This window comes from Octopus sinensis, linkage group LG3 (assembly GCF_006345805.1).
Source record: "Octopus sinensis linkage group LG3, ASM634580v1, whole genome shotgun sequence".
Taxonomy (NCBI): domain Eukaryota; kingdom Metazoa; phylum Mollusca; class Cephalopoda; order Octopoda; family Octopodidae; genus Octopus; species Octopus sinensis.
Window position 1 is genome coordinate 140,564,491 of NC_042999.1, and position 16,297 is coordinate 140,580,787.

General features: G+C 30.8%; 1 protein-coding gene across 5 annotated transcripts in view; it reads right to left on the reverse strand.

The window, feature by feature from the left end:
• LOC115209959 (muscle calcium channel subunit alpha-1-like) overlaps positions 1-16,297 on the reverse strand; it is a 460,467-nt gene that overhangs the window by 119,972 nt on the left and 324,198 nt on the right. For all 5 annotated transcript variants that reach the window (XM_029778602.2, XM_036501424.1, XM_036501423.1 and 2 more), the window contains exons 26-31: positions 16,162-16,214; positions 13,309-13,455; positions 10,790-10,991; positions 8,418-8,576; positions 6,940-7,050; positions 4,482-4,565 (exon numbers count right to left, since the gene is read on the reverse strand). In XM_029778602.2, coding sequence (XP_029634462.1) covers positions 4,482-4,565; positions 6,940-7,050; positions 8,418-8,576; positions 10,790-10,991; positions 13,309-13,455; positions 16,162-16,214 — 756 coding nt within the window. The remainder of the gene's footprint in view (positions 1-4,481; positions 4,566-6,939; positions 7,051-8,417; positions 8,577-10,789; positions 10,992-13,308; positions 13,456-16,161; positions 16,215-16,297) is intronic.

The following is a 16,297-nucleotide window of genomic DNA, read 5'->3' on the forward strand; positions in this document are numbered from 1 at the left end:
TATTTACTTATGTTACATTAAATCTAATAATTTTAATGGAATATATTCCATTTAAAGTATTAGTTATGTAAATAAAAAGTGATGGTGTAGCAGACTTCTGAAATCTTGCTGCTAATGAAATCAGTTAAAAGAATCAGTCTCAAGAAAGTAAGTATTAGTTCTTTTTCCTAACCAAATGTATCTTTCAATGGGTGATTATTCCTGTTGACATCAGAAGAGTGTTTCTCTATGCTGTACCTATGGTAGGATTTTGAGCTTGATATTGCACCTTCATCATGGAACCTATTTTCAGTAAAGTGAAGAATGAGCCAGTGAAAGTTAAAAATTGTAAAACTTTCAGCTAATAGATATCTTGTTGACACTCAGTTTCAACAATTTAGTTTAGTGATATAGAAAATTAATTAAAAATTTATGGCACTGGCATTAACTATAATCATGTCATAAATTACAAAACTTAACTGCTTAACTTTAGATTGCAACTTTAAATAAATAGGGTAGGAGGGAAATACTTCACTAACTAGAAAGCTAATAGAGCACCTGGAAATTTTCCACAAATGTTTTGCTGCTACTCCTCCAATAGACAAACACAGGTGCCTGGAGGCATGTGAATGAAATAGTTGATATATCTCTTATTTCATAGAACCAAAAAGGTATTCTAATTTTTACTTTTATACTACACAATGTTTATAAAATTGTTAAGGAATATTATTACTATCATTATTATTACTACTACCCAACAGTTTACTCACCTATCATACTTTAATTGTAATGGTATGTCTAGTGTAGCACCCTGCATATTTTAATAGATGTCTTCAGTTGCAATTATTTATTTACATTCTCTAACAGAATTTTAATTTAAAGAAATTAGTGAGTGTGTATGGAAGAGAGAGAGAGAGAGAGAGAGAGAGAGAGAGTTTTCCTTCATAAGGTTATTCAAAGCATAACCTGGTTCCATGATGCACTGCAGAGAAAGGTCATTGTTATGAACTGTAAGAAGGCAAAGATCATGCAAATATTTGAATTTGCTCAAACAACCAATCCATATGAGTTTATAAAATAAAAAAACCAAATGGGGCATGAAAATAAACATATCAATGAACACATACACAAAAAGTATGTAAATTTTTAATCATTAGCATGCAGTAACCTACTGATTGATAAAATTTTTTAACAAGTAAAATGTTTTCGGAGAAAGTCATTATTCAAATGATCTCTGACATAAGAGAACCTTATGGCTATAGGAACTACCCACATTTTTCTGATAGCAAAAAGAGATTGAGAAGATATCTGTTGTGATATTACAGTGCTAAATGATGTTTGCATGATGCTGTTTAACAATGTTATATATCTATTCCTCATCCACCTTATTCTCTTGACCTTGCTCCTTCAGACTACTATTTGTTCATCAAGTTGTCATACTATTTAGAAATTACTATACTTTGGTTATTGCTATAAAAAAAGTGATATATTGTTTAGAACAGTGATGATTTTGTTTATTTGATTTTGATAGTGTTTACCAAGGTATGTAATATTTTAATGGTCTAACATAGCATGACACATTACTTATTAGGATGAAAACAGATTTTATAAAAATGGCACAGCTTAATAACTTATATATTATTTCAACAGTATGACATGGATAAAGGTGGCGTAATATAAAATAAAAACATGATTTGTTAGAATTTTTATCAGTACTGATAGCTGAGTTTACCATGTGTGGTTCAAAGTACTGACAGCTTAATTTGGAGCTAACAATAAACAACTGATAATAATTATTAAATACACAATACATCTTAATTTGATAAATTCAGTTGTAGGGTAATACTCACTTTATTGAAGTGATAATTAGTAAGGTGATATATTATTTAACAAATTGACATATAATCTAATGGAGGTGATGTTGCATTTGTTACTGTAAAGTAGATTATATGAAGTGAGATATACTTTGTCAAGATAATGTAGAATTGGAAAATGCATTATATTAATTGGATGATCTGGAATTTAGCAGGGTGATAAAAATGTTTAGTAAATAAGCTAATAACAAGTGATGTTTTGTTTAGAGAGTAGGAGGTTTAGTGTTATTCTCTTGATATTAAAACCTGCTGGATGAAACAAAATATAATAAAAAAATTCAGACAGCTCAATAGCAAATGATATGGCACCAGGGCAGCATACACAAGTCTCTAAGACAACAGTTCAGTTCTCCAGAAATAAAATTGAAAATCTAAAACAACAATAACAATAGCAAATAAATGGATAGCAGAAATAGTTCATATTGTCACATAAATAAACAATCACATGGAAAATAGCAATGTCAATACTTATTTTCCAAATTTATATTGAAAATTAAAAAAGAATTTAAAAAATGAACATAACTAATATATAAATACCTAACTAGGTTAATAATTAGATGAATAAATAAAAAATAAAATCATATGTGTGTGCATGTAGGTGTATGTGATATAATAATACACACACACACATATATATTATATAAGTATTATATACATATAAATATTATATATGTATCATATGTATATATAAATTATACATATATATATTATATTATTCTTCTTAATTATGATCTTATACATGTGCTTTATGTAATCAAGTAATGTTACTAGTAACATGTAATCCAGTGCAACCAGTAGCCTGGTTGGTTCACTGGCAGCTAAACTGGCTTCATCATGGTAAGGAGAATTACTGTAAACCTAGTAAGATAGAAACTACATGTCAAAAGAGTGGATAGATCCAGCATAGAATCAACTATTTGGCAAGAGCACAAGGACTCAGAAATTCTGGATTGGTCTTCATTGCACTTCTTAGCTTCTGTTGAAGCATATCTCCAAGTAGAAAATATCTTGCAGGAAACTGCATTGGCTGTGTTGGTGGGAGTCTTTAGCATTAGCTAAAGATTATGACTCTCACATTCCTGAATCTGTGACTGTTATTAGTACCAAATATCTTGTTCAGGCTTTTCTCTGGATCATACCAATAGGGTGAAAAATTTTTATGAGGTATTGTGCAAGCCTTATTAAAATTCTGCATGGGCATTGCTGACATCAGTACTCTTTTTTTAAAAGGCTGTTTTTATTTTAATTTTCTTATGGTAATGGGAAGATGGCAATGTGTGCAGACATGATGGATTGGAAGCACACAGTCACTGACTTATATATAGATAGCCTATGTCTGTCAGTGATGATCTTCCTTGGACATTGGTGGACAGTCATCATATATGTATATATGAGAAAAGGAGAAAAAGGCTATGCATATATAAAAAATGCGAAGAAAAAGAAAACAGTTAGCAGCATTTATGAAGGGAAAGGGAGAGCAATGAGAAGTACAATTTGAAAAAAAAAAAACTAAAACTCTATGCATTTATGTGAATATACATGCATATTCATATATACCATATGTGTGTGTTATGAACTGAACTAAATTGAACTGATTTATTCAAACTAAATTGATAAAAATACTCACAAGATAATATATAAATACCAACAACATATAAAACACAAAATAACAACAGTAAACAAACAACATAACTAAAAAGTTCCCCTTCACTATAAAACAAAAAGTGATGTTGAAGAAAATATCACTGTGTGAAAAATCTCCTTTTACAGCTGCAAACAGTGAATCAGAAAATATGATTTAATATATCAAATACCGTTGGTTTCTTTTGTATAATTTTTATCCTTTTTTTTTGTTTGAACAACTGAAAGTGTCAATTTTTAAACAAAAGAAGAGAGAAAAAAAACAAAAATCCTCCAAAATGCATTTCTTGTAATATTGAAATAAGTTAAATGCTGATCCAATATTTAATTTCTATGTTGTAGCAGGAGCAGATAAAATACAGAACAATTTCTCATTAATTAGTGTCGCTGAAACTGAGTGAGGAACACAAAATATTAATGCTTAAGATCAATGAGAAGAGCAGCCATGCTAAGAATGCAAGCAAAGTTTTCCCGTAAGTCTTTGAAGAAGATAGAACAGATTCAGCAAAATTTAAACAGAACCAACAACATTTTGTTTTGTATTTAATTTCAGTTTTCTCAAAAACACTGTATATATTCAATCTTTGGGTCATAAGTAGAGCAGCATTCATTTGAGATCAGGTACAGGAATAGTCTTGTTATGAAATATTTTGGGATTAAAATTAAACGAAAGAAAACCCCCCAGAAATTTAAAACTAAAATATAAAAAAAAAGCAGTAACAACAATAACAAATTAAGTATAAAATTAAATTAATTTAATACAGTTGACAAAGAAACTTCATGCAACAATGATGCTATTGCCTTAGAATTGAAAGATATATAAAAATCACTGTGTATTTGTATTCTAAAGTAGATTGTAATTCTAAAGGAATATTCTTCAGATTCTGTTAACAAAAATGAAACTTGTGACTGTTAGTTCTCTAAAGAGAAAGACAACTATATATACATAACAGATAGATAGATAGATAAGATAGAACAGATACTCACATTAACTTCTGTATAAATGATATCAATGAAACTTCCTAAAACAATAATGAAATCAAAAACGTTCCAGGCATCACCAAAATAGTTCTGTAGAAAAAGAAACAAAGACATTTAAAATTTTAAAAAATTACAAGAAGAAAAATACATTCAAATAAAAGAAAAAGAAAATATGAATAAAATTCATGTTACCAGGACATCATTACTTATCATTACTATTTAGTGTGTCTTTGTAGTGTCTTTGTCTATACAAGTGGTTGTATATTTTAATTGTTAAGTTGATACTAGCACATTTAATATAGCGAGGCAAGACATTTTAATAAATTAAAATCATACACATTAATTAATAATTAATTCTGGTTGAGAAAGGCAGGGGAGACAATTCACAAAAATAAATTAAAGTTAAAAATAGATTATGGGTATGAATTTGGGAGAGGGATGATATTCGGTAATATAGTGACAACTAAAGATGTGTTTCACTTTTTTTAACCCTCTTCATCAAAGAATAGTCATACCACTATTACCAGATTAAAACAAACTAAATTATCAATATATTTTTTTATTGACTAAATACTGATAGGTCTTGTTGGTTATCTCTGTTCCAGCAGATTCTACATATAGCATTAAGGTAACTGATCAAATATTTGCTATTTCAATCTGCTCTTATATTACATTTTACTATTATGCAAAAACTGTTGTTGTTTAGCCACAGATAAGCCCCAACCAAGAAGATCTATGATCAGAGGCATTCATGCTGTGAACAATCTGCAATTTCTTCAAACATAGTGTTTATAAGACTATACTATCCAATGTGTTATTCCATATTTTTTGTGATTTGAGAGAGATTTGGCTGCTATTCTAAAGGTCAAGCAACCTTGTAGAAGCTTCTCTTGTGACTCTTCATATAACAGTCATGGTGTATAATCAGGGTATGTTGTGTCATTTCTGCTACAGCTTGTGCATATAACAAGCCAGATGTAATTTATTCAGACAGGAGAAAATACAAAAACACAAATCGCAAAATATTAAAAACAAAATTTTTTTTAACTCATATTGATACCAAGTATAAAAATATAGAAATGATACATAATTGGATAATTAGTAAGAACTTTTCTTGGTTGATTAAAACTTTCAAGTCTTTTCAGATTCTGGGGATATTTGACTAGAGAAATCTATCAAATGGTAATAAATCTATTTGGCTGTTGTTGTTTGGCTAGCCACACTGACTGTGTAGACCTATTATCAAAAACATTCAAATTATGGGCATCTTTTCTTTTTAGATATAGTTTATCTCAGACCACACTATCAATATAACCTTTTTTTTTGTATAGACAGAGGGATGTAATTTCAGAGACATTTGGGTGTCATTTCAAGTAGATCAAGAGATACTCAGTAACTCTTTCATTGAGTCATTTCAATAGTGAAGTGACCTGTAAGCAGGGGCAGACTGAGAGTATTAAGGGCCCTTGGGCATAGCTGTTTACTGGGCCCTTAGCATTGATATCAGTAGAGTTAACATGTAGAGTGTGGGCCCCTCAGAGGTCCAGGCCCTTGGGCAGTGCTAGATTGATTGATGGCTCAGTCTGCCCCTGCCTGTAAGTTATCTGGAGAAGTAGTTAGATGATACTGTGACAGATTGGTAAATTCTTGTGTGAGCTTGTTCTCTGACTAAATTTCAACACTTGTATTTTACAATTGAATTTTTTACTTTTTCTAGTGGTAGTAAGAAAGAAGTCTAAGTAGCAACACAAGATTAGAATCAAATCAGTTCAGATATACTAAACAGAAGGAACATAACTGTCTAGCAATTGTAATGAATTTCATATCATATTCGCCCAAATAACATTGTCCAAAATGAGAAACTTTAAATCAAGGCTTTTTCACTGTGTAGCTTTTTGAAAGATACTTGATCACAAGGTCAATGATTTGGTTGTCATTCATTATCTGAATTATATTCTTTGTTGAATGTCAATACTTGATAATATGGTATACTGGGGTTTATACCAGTTTTTGTGATGAAGATTGTTTGAAAGATATCGTTCCTTTTCAAGAGGGTACCAGCCTAATCATAAATATTTCCTATAAGATAGATCTCGATGTAGTATAATAAAGAATTTTAACTATTACACAGCATTTCTGCTGATAATAGTTGTGAACTTTATCTCTTCAAGGTACTTATTTAGAGTTAGGACAAGAGAGACCAAGAACTGAATCTCTTTACCAAGTGACAAAATACATGTTGTAGACTCTTCTACTGACAGACTGGCAACTGTTATATCTCTGTAACAAACTCAAATAATTGTTACAACACTATAATAGTCTTCTTATTTCACAAATGACCTTCAAAAAGGTATGAATGGTAGCTTTTTATCTTCCTTACCACATTACTATCATAAACTTTGATAATCAATGCATAATCAAAAGAGCTTGTTGACAAAGAAACAATGAGTCATGAAATGTTTACCTTAAATCTAAAAGCAGCCAACTTGAGCATAAATTCCACAGTAAAGAGTCCAGTGAAAATCATATTAAGATAATCCAGCACATTTGAGTAACCTTCATTTTCACCATCATACTGAAATTAGAAAACAATTTATAAACTGTAGTGGTAAACAATGATTCAAGTGTAGCGCTGTTCTGTTTTATAAGATGTTTTTATTTACTTATTGGTTATATTAATATAGATGAATAACAAAAGTGAAGAAAAAAAGCAACTCTGCTGAAAAAACAGAAATAATAAATTTACTTGATATTTTTAGTTTTCATCACTCCTAAATGTGTAATGAAAAGTCTTTTATTATAGAGAAATATGTTGGATAACATAAAAAATTAATTATGTATTTCTACATGGCTTATATTCAAATATATTTGATAAATCTAGAAATGAATAACTGCAGATAATATTGAAAGTAGCTTGTACTTAAAATAAGCTTATAAAAATTTATTGTTTTACCAGAAAAAAACTAATCATTCAGCTATGGTAGTAGTTAAATAATATTCTTAAGCCTGCAATTTACTCATGCACAGCATCTTTCACTGTTTGTCACTAATTTAGTTCTTAACCAAATGGAAAACCATTAACAGTTTTGAGGAGGACTGGTCCCTAGCTACATTTTGGCATTAAAAAATTGAGATTTGGTCCAGTAGAAAAAAGTTTACATCAAAATTTGTAGCAATGTTATTGGAGAGTAAGTAACACCACCAATCAAGTTTAAATCTAAATAACTTTTTTATTCTCAATGATAGAAGAAAGCGTGAAGAATTTCATAGTTTTGGTCCCATGCAACAAATATTTGTATCAAAAACGTTTTGAGGTAAAATATCATGAAAAAGAATATAAGGCAAAAATTGGATTTAAATATAATTAACTTTTTTATTTTAAAAACAAACTATATTTTAATTAAACTTAAATGATAGAGCTCAATTCGAGGAATTTCATCGTATCTGTCTCATGCAATGAAGTTTAGAAAGAAAAAAGTTATGAGTGTTTGTTTCTCAAATTTGAGGGTGATAATATAGTTCTATACTTTTTAATGAATATAGTTCTAGGGGACTTTTAATATGTCACTGGCATCATTGAGGTAAAGAAAAAATTATCAACAACCCACTAATTGACACATTATTAATTAGCATAATAGCATAGCCTGGAAAAAACATGGATTGATGTCTTGGAAGATTTTGTAGATGGTGACTATGAATTCAAGATATAAGTTGATTTCATCCTTTGTTCTCTGATAATATTTTCCAGTGATCTTGAGCAACTTTAGGCAAGATTCTATTGTTTGTTGTAGGATCTTAGTCACCTCTAATATAATTCATTTACCTCTGTCCTCCAGTCTAAGAATGATGATCTAATTAAAACTATTAGCATCGACTATAAACAATCAATAAATAAAAGTGAATTTTAATGGCAATGGTGAAAAAAAATTCTCAATAGCTTACCTTCATTGCAAGTGTGATTGTATTTATCATAATGAGAGCAAATACTGCATATTCAAATGGTTGTGATGTAACAAACCACCACACTTTATACTGCCAGCGAGCTTTTGGGATGTACCGACGGGCAGGTTTAACTTTTAAAGCAAATTCAATACATTTCCTCTGGAAGGAAAATAAATGATAAATAAAAAATTAAGAATATAAAAGAGAGGTGCATATGCATCAATAAATTATGATATAAGTTAGGTTCTCTTTACTAAATAATTTTGGGTCTCAAGATTTTGTTTGTCAAATGTAATAATATAACTGGAAACACAAAGCCTACATGAAAATTGTTTCATAATCTAGTGTATATAAATCACAGTATGTGTGTGCATAACACATACATTTCCACAATTCTCAACAGATTTTTACCAAACTTTACATGTGCATTACTTATGTCCCAAAGATGATTGTACACTATAACATTTTGCCTAAAGCTCCCGCGTAAATAGACACAGTTTTTGGTATGTGGGGTCTTCCATACATTCCATAAAAGTGAAAGAATTTTGTCTATTTATTTATTTTGACTGCCAATGTGCAACAGTAACACAATATGTGTTATGCCTCCAGTAATTTTCTTTCATATAAATAAATGTTTATATTAATTTAAGATTTATCCAAAAAATCTTATTTAGCTGTTATTTTTAGCACAACACATGAGTGAAGGTAAAAAATGCGCACATCTGGTGGTTAGGGTTAGGGCTATGATGAAAACGGATGGTGTGCGTATTCTTTACTTCTGCCCAACAGTGCATTCTTATGCATTCATGCAGTGCATATCCCTCTGTGCATTATGCAATTGCCCTTTATGTTTTCCTCTATATAATTGTATGATTGCATTGTTTGTGTTCAGGTCTATAGCCATAAAAGCGTGTGCATATGGGTTTATGCATGTAGTTGTGTATTTCAGGTGCAGCCGCGCAAGTGTATTTTTACCAGTGCATTTGAATGTATTTATGTATTGTTTATACTTCATGGGCATAGGTGTTTTATGTACTGGTTGTACACACATTTACACACACATATATACATGTGTGTGTATATTCATGTGCTCATATGAGTATTTTTTAAATCTTGCTCCAGCTTTCATATGTTTACCTCTCTCCTTTCTGACTCTCCCATACCACACATCATCTCCCTATTTCTTATCTGTCTACAATTATATGATACTGCTGCTCTACACTCTTACTGTACTGCCACTTACACCTCTTCCTTCTTGAACCACTCCTATTTCTTTTGCCAAACCACTCCAACCTGATATTTACTTCAGCCACATTTCCATACTTATTCATAATCCACTACATTTACTTCTACTTCTGTCTCTAATCACCTGCAACTCTCCTCTCAGACTCTTACAAACTCATCTACTGATCCTTAATCCTATTCCTTCTTATACATTGAGAGTATGCTCTGACAACTCATCATCATCTTCACCTCTACTTCCAGGTACTCCCATTTATAATGCAGCGTAGGAAATGTATCTCCTCTATTGCAAGACAGTAGGGTTAATCTAAAGATAAACCTCTTGATTCCAAGTTTTGCAATCATACCTGGAATTTTTCTCTAATTTCTCTATAGATTCAACAAATAGTATAATAAAGGAACAAATTTCATGTTTAATTAGGGTATCATTAATAACTCTTATGTTGATTACTCTTGTAGTCAGATTAGTAGATTGAAGCTCACGAGTACAAAAAAAACAACAATTACTAAATAAACCAACAATATATCAACTTTCAAGAAATACAACTTATATTAGAGTGTATTTTAGATGAGAAAAAAACTAGATATGAGATTAGTCCACAACTTGATTATGATTTTCAGTGGAAGATATGAATACTGCAGATTCTAATTTCTCTTCCTTTATAAATCTGTAGCTATATACCAATGTGAGAAATTAGTTGTATAATAACAAATTGATCTTGCACAAACCCACACATGCATACTAATAAATAGAATAATGAAAAAGAAAATTGATAGAATATTTGGTGTAAAACAGTTAACAGTGAAAACCTATCAATGAGCCAGCAAGGTAAGTTCATTACATAACTGACTGACTTGAATAATGTAGTAGCCAAATCTTGATCAATACACACTCTAAACTAGGACTTTAAATTAAGACTACATGTTTTAAGACTTAAGAGTTAGGATACAATAAAAGGAAGCTAACCATAGTTTGAACACAGATGTTTGACCCTTGCATATCAAGTAGCAAAGGCATGTAACTGGATCTTTGGGTTTTGCATAAGCATTTGAATCTAATACTACCTAAGATCTGCTCATGTAGAGAAGGTCTGGAGGTAGAAGTTAGTCAATAACAAACAACAACATACCTGATTTTTGTCAAGTTCGCAATTTTTGTATTCTTGCTCTCCCTCGTTCTGGAATGTGACGATCACAAAACCAACGAAGATGTTAACCATAAAGAATGCAATGACGATGATGTAAACAAAATAGAAAATAGCTACTACAGGACGATTGTCATAAACCGGTCCCATACCTTCTAGATGGGAATCGATTGAAATGTACAAAAGGCTGAAAAGATAAGAGAAAACAGTTCAATACTTCAAAAGAAGCTCAAATTTGAAATCAAATATTAAATTCTTCTTCCAGTTTTCAAATAAATATATACAACTTTTGTTAAAAATAGATCTTATTCCCACTCTGATGTGATCTCACACTCACTGTTTTACTTGAAGATGAATTAACAAATTAATTTTCAGTGATCTGTGTGCAACAAACCATTATGTAAATATAATACATAATCTTTTTATCATATACAATGCTGTGCAAAGAACTTAGCTTTTCATACACATGCTGTCATTAATATAACAGATGTACAATGTATACATGTGTGTGTGCATGTACACAAGTGCATGTGTGTGTATATGTGCATACATCCACACATAGACTATCAGCATGCTTGTCATAGAACATTGTGTTCACCAAATATTTATGAGTTATTCACAAACTTTGTACTGCATCTTTTTTTTTTCATGGTAGTGAAGGCTAAGATGGTTTACTTAATTAGAAAATAAAAGTTTGCTTATGTATTACATTTATTTATGACACTCAGATTGGTCTTAGTCAACTACTTGTAGCATGTAAAAATTTAAACATATTTTTAGCACATTTTAGTTCTGAACTTGCATTTTTTCATGCTAGAATATCTTTATTTATGTGTGTATACACAACAAAGAAATACAAAATTAGTATGTTTAGAGGTAGAAAAGTTTTGATCATCATCATCATCATTGTTTAACATCCACTTTCCATGCTGACATGGGTTGGACAGTTTGACTGGGGACTGGTGAGCCAGATAGCTGCACCAGGCTCCAATCTGATCTGGCAGAGTTTCTACAGCTGGATACCCTTCCTAACGCCAACCACTCCGAGAGTGTAGTGGGTGCCTTTATGTGCCACCAGCATGAGGGCCAGTCAGGCAGTACTGGCAACAGCCACACTCAAATGGTGTTTTTACATGTCACCTGCACAGGAACCAGTCCAGTGGCACTGGCAACGCCCTTGCTTGAATGTTGTTTTTCACGTACCACCGGCACAAGTGCCAGTAAGGCGATGCTGGTAACGATCACACTTGAATGGTGCTTTTTACGTGCCACCGGCACAGGGGCCAGTCAATGGCTCTGACAATGATCACACTCGGATGGTGCCCTTAGCACTCCACTAGCATGGGTGCCAGTCATGCAGTGCTGTCATCGAATTTGAATAAAAATAACTTGTGAGATTTTTTAGGTTGATTAGATTAATATATGATTAATTAACATTAATTTCTATTTACAGACAATAGAAAGAGCAGAAAGTTTTATCATATACTTATATTCTTTCCAACTTTGTTATGGAATTATTTTGAATATTATCTTTGTATTGAGTATATATAAATATATAATATATTTTTAAAGATTTACTTTTTCTTTCCAAATTTACAACTTAAGAACTATTTGGAAGACCAAGAATCTTCATATTTCTAATTGTGCATACTTTTGTATAGTTGCATGTCCTAGATGAGGTTGTCTAGCTATGCTTATCTTTGCAGTAGTTTTGCTGACATGTGTACATAAGGACTACAGTATCTGAATTTGGAGCAAAGGTTTTACAAAAAAATTATTTTTTTATCGTCATAGCTTCTTTCCTCACTGACTATGACAGTTTTTAATTAAAAAAGTAAAAAATGTTGTTGTTGCTGTTATGATGATGATGAAAGGTTGGCAGAATCATTGCAGCATGGGAGAAAAAAGACTTTTAGCCTTTGTTTCAGATTTTTATGTTTGAGATCAAATCCCATTAAGGTCAACTTTGCTTTTTGTCCTTCCAGGGTCAATAAAATAAAGTAACAGTCAAGTACTGAGGTCAATGGTATTCACTAATCTCCTCCCCTCAAAATTGTGCACTTTATGCTTGAATTAGAAGCTATAATGATGACAATGTAAAGTAATCATTTAAAAATAATATTTGCTTTCTAGATTTTCAAAAGAAACTGATGCATGAAATTTAAGTGTATCTAATTTTCAATACTTTGTCAAGAGAATGATTAATTTTAATGAATAGTTGAAGTTTTGGTATTAAATCAACCATTGATGAAGGGCTATTCATTTTTCTTATTTAACAAATGTTGTAATAAAATCACAAAGCAACACACCTTGCTTAATATTCAGTTTAACAAGTTACCAAAAGAGATTATGTTGAAAACCAAGCAATGAATTTAAAAATGGAGTTGATAAATGTTAGAATAACCATACATTTGATAGATTAAGCTGAAGAGATCCATACCAAATGATATAGCTATTACAGACATAGCCTTCAATAAACAGGTTAAAGTATGAGAAGGACTTACTTGGGCCAACCTTCAAATGTAGATACTGTGAAGAGTGTCAACATTGCCTTCCCAACATCATCAAAATTGAAATCATTGTTTGTCCACTCTCTTTCTCTCAGTTCAGGGTAATTTACATCTCCATTTTTATAAACAATGTAATTCCCCCTGTAAAAGAAGAAGAAAAAGAAGCAATAATTAAAACATGAGAAGATAAATCAATAATATCCAATATAGTTGTGATCATATAGGATGGTTTTTTTTAGCTCCTTTTTTCACATCTTCACCAAAACTATAACTTTTAAAGCTAAATATATGCAATTCTAGATGTTGCCTTTTCATTAACTGACATTCCACAGAAGATGAAGTCATTCTTTACTCTCTGGGTTTATTAAAGTGTCCAACACTAAAAAAGACAGATTGTGTTGTCATACGATTTATCAACATCTGAAATATATCAAATTAAGCCAATGCTAATAGAATTTAGATATTCCATCAAAAGTCTCAATATCTAAAGTTTTGTCATAAAGCAACCATTTGTTTAGATGTAGATAAAGAATTCAAAGTTGTAATTAATAACAAAATTATTTTTTCATATAGAAATTGACTGAATGAACTACAAAATATAATTTCTTCATTTGGTATGAATCTATCTACCATGGTAAATGAAATGAAATGTATTTTCTGAGAAGACTAAACAATGCATTCAAAATATCTAGATTGAAAGTCAGTAGTCTAGTATCATTTGCTCAATGTATCTTCTTGTATCTGAAAAGCAAGTTAGCTATTGATTCAATTAATAACAAAATTTGAAACAACAACTATAACAATATTTTACAAGTGTAAGGCAGTGAGCTTGCAGAAACATTTGCATGTTTGGCGAAATGCTTAGTGGTATTTCGTCTCTTTACATTCTGAGTTCAAATTCCACCGAGGTCAACTTTGCCTTTCATCCTTTCAGGGTCAATAAATTAAGTACCAGATGCATACTGGGATCAATTTAATCAACTGGCTCCTTCCCCCAAAATTTCAGGCCTTGTGTCTAGAGTAGAAAAGAATATTTTCCAAGTGTGAAACTATTTTCTTAAAAACCTATCCACTTCCAGATATTGTTGACATGCCTAACTTTGAGACACTACAATAGCATCTCAAAGAAGCTTTACTACAATTGTTTCCCACTAACTTCAGTAAAAGGTCCCAAATTTTTAGATTCTAGAAGAGGAAATTGATATTGAGATGTTTATGCCATTTCCCCCCCAAATGCATTAGTAATACAACTGAAATAAAATATATACAAAGGGAATCAAAACAGGGTTGCTCTCTTGGCTGAGCAGGAAATCACAATAACCCATAAGCCAATGAGGCAGCCTCTTTGCAGTTACTTAATTCAATAGAAATATCAGCTAAATCTTTTTGGAATTACCTCCCACACTCTTAAAAATGGATAATGAGGTGTAGGATGCACAATCTGAAAAAAAAAAAAAAAAGAAAAAAGAAATACATGGGATAATCCCTAATTGAATGTCTTTCATTATAAGTCTGCTGGTTAAACAACAAAAAGAATTTTGAACTTATGATGGGGACAACTATATTGAATCTAATTTTGCCTCTCATCAAAATGTACAAAACTTTGAAGGATAATACACTAATTCACTCCTTTGATAAACTTCAGCAATAAAATAACCAGAAACCCTACATATTGAAAACGAGATATTTCCCATTTTAAGAGATCTACTTTTCCATTAGTATTTGACTGTTGATCTATGATCTCTGACCCTCACCCAGCCAAACAGCTCATAGTCCCTATCACTTTATATATCAACTGCCTCTTAATAGAATGCCATGGTTAAAAATAGGAATCTGAAATTTATAAAGAAATTTATGAACTAAAATTTAAAATAGATAAAACAAGTTGAAAGCTAGACTAAATAAAAATATTTATGTTTGAAAGAAAGTGGAGTGGAATAACCTATAAAATATTTGAATTATGTAATATATTCAAGAATTACACTTGACATTTGGAAAAAGTGGGAAACACAAACTGAAAGGGATACAGGTGACAATATATTATATATATATATATGTATATATATATATATATATCAAGATCACTGATTTAGTGAAAGCAGGTGAACACTAATGGAGGACTAACCAAAAAATAAAAAGAAGTTTTCTCATTAGGATTCTCCAAAAGCGAGAACTTATAAAGTGCAAAAGCTTGTAATGTGACATTTGTCATTTGAATAAAAGCAAAGGATTATTCGAAGGGAGTTTTTCACTAGAATTGGTGAGCACTTAATATAGCTACTAGTTATTATAGAGAATAAATGAGTTGAAAATGAAGTATATTTTATATTTCAAGACCTTGGAGGAGAAGTTCTTTTTTATATTTTGGATCAACTGAAAAGATAAAAAGGAACAAAAAGGAAAATACAAACTTGAGAATGAATACCTTCAATATCTCAATATACAAAATAAATATCTATTTGAGATATGTACTAGAATAAAACCAAAGCTGGTATTTTTAATTACCATCGTGATAAGTGTCTCAGATTCAATATAAACAACATAACTTATAAAAGTCAAAAACTAATTACTTAATTTTAAACACTAAATCAGACCAAGTTATTTGCATAAAAAACAATTTTATGTTTTCTATATATCCCAAATATAAGGGATATATGTTTATATGAATAGGTTGTGGTTACACTCTTTCAGATTTAGCTAAAGGGAAAATTAGAGTCAATGGAAATATGACATATTTAAGAAAATGTAAATAAAATTAATAACAATTTCAGAAGGCTTATATGATGACTACATGAACTCTCCTATCTCATATTAACAAGAGAGATGAGGAAATACAATTCAACTTACTGGCATTCTTCCATGGTTCTTTTTGAGGAATCTGAACAGCTGTGGAATGTTCCCTAAAATGTTAAAAGATATACAGAGAACATGAGTATTTTCACAGACATGTGTAGTAACAAAAAGAGTAACAGAAACAACAACA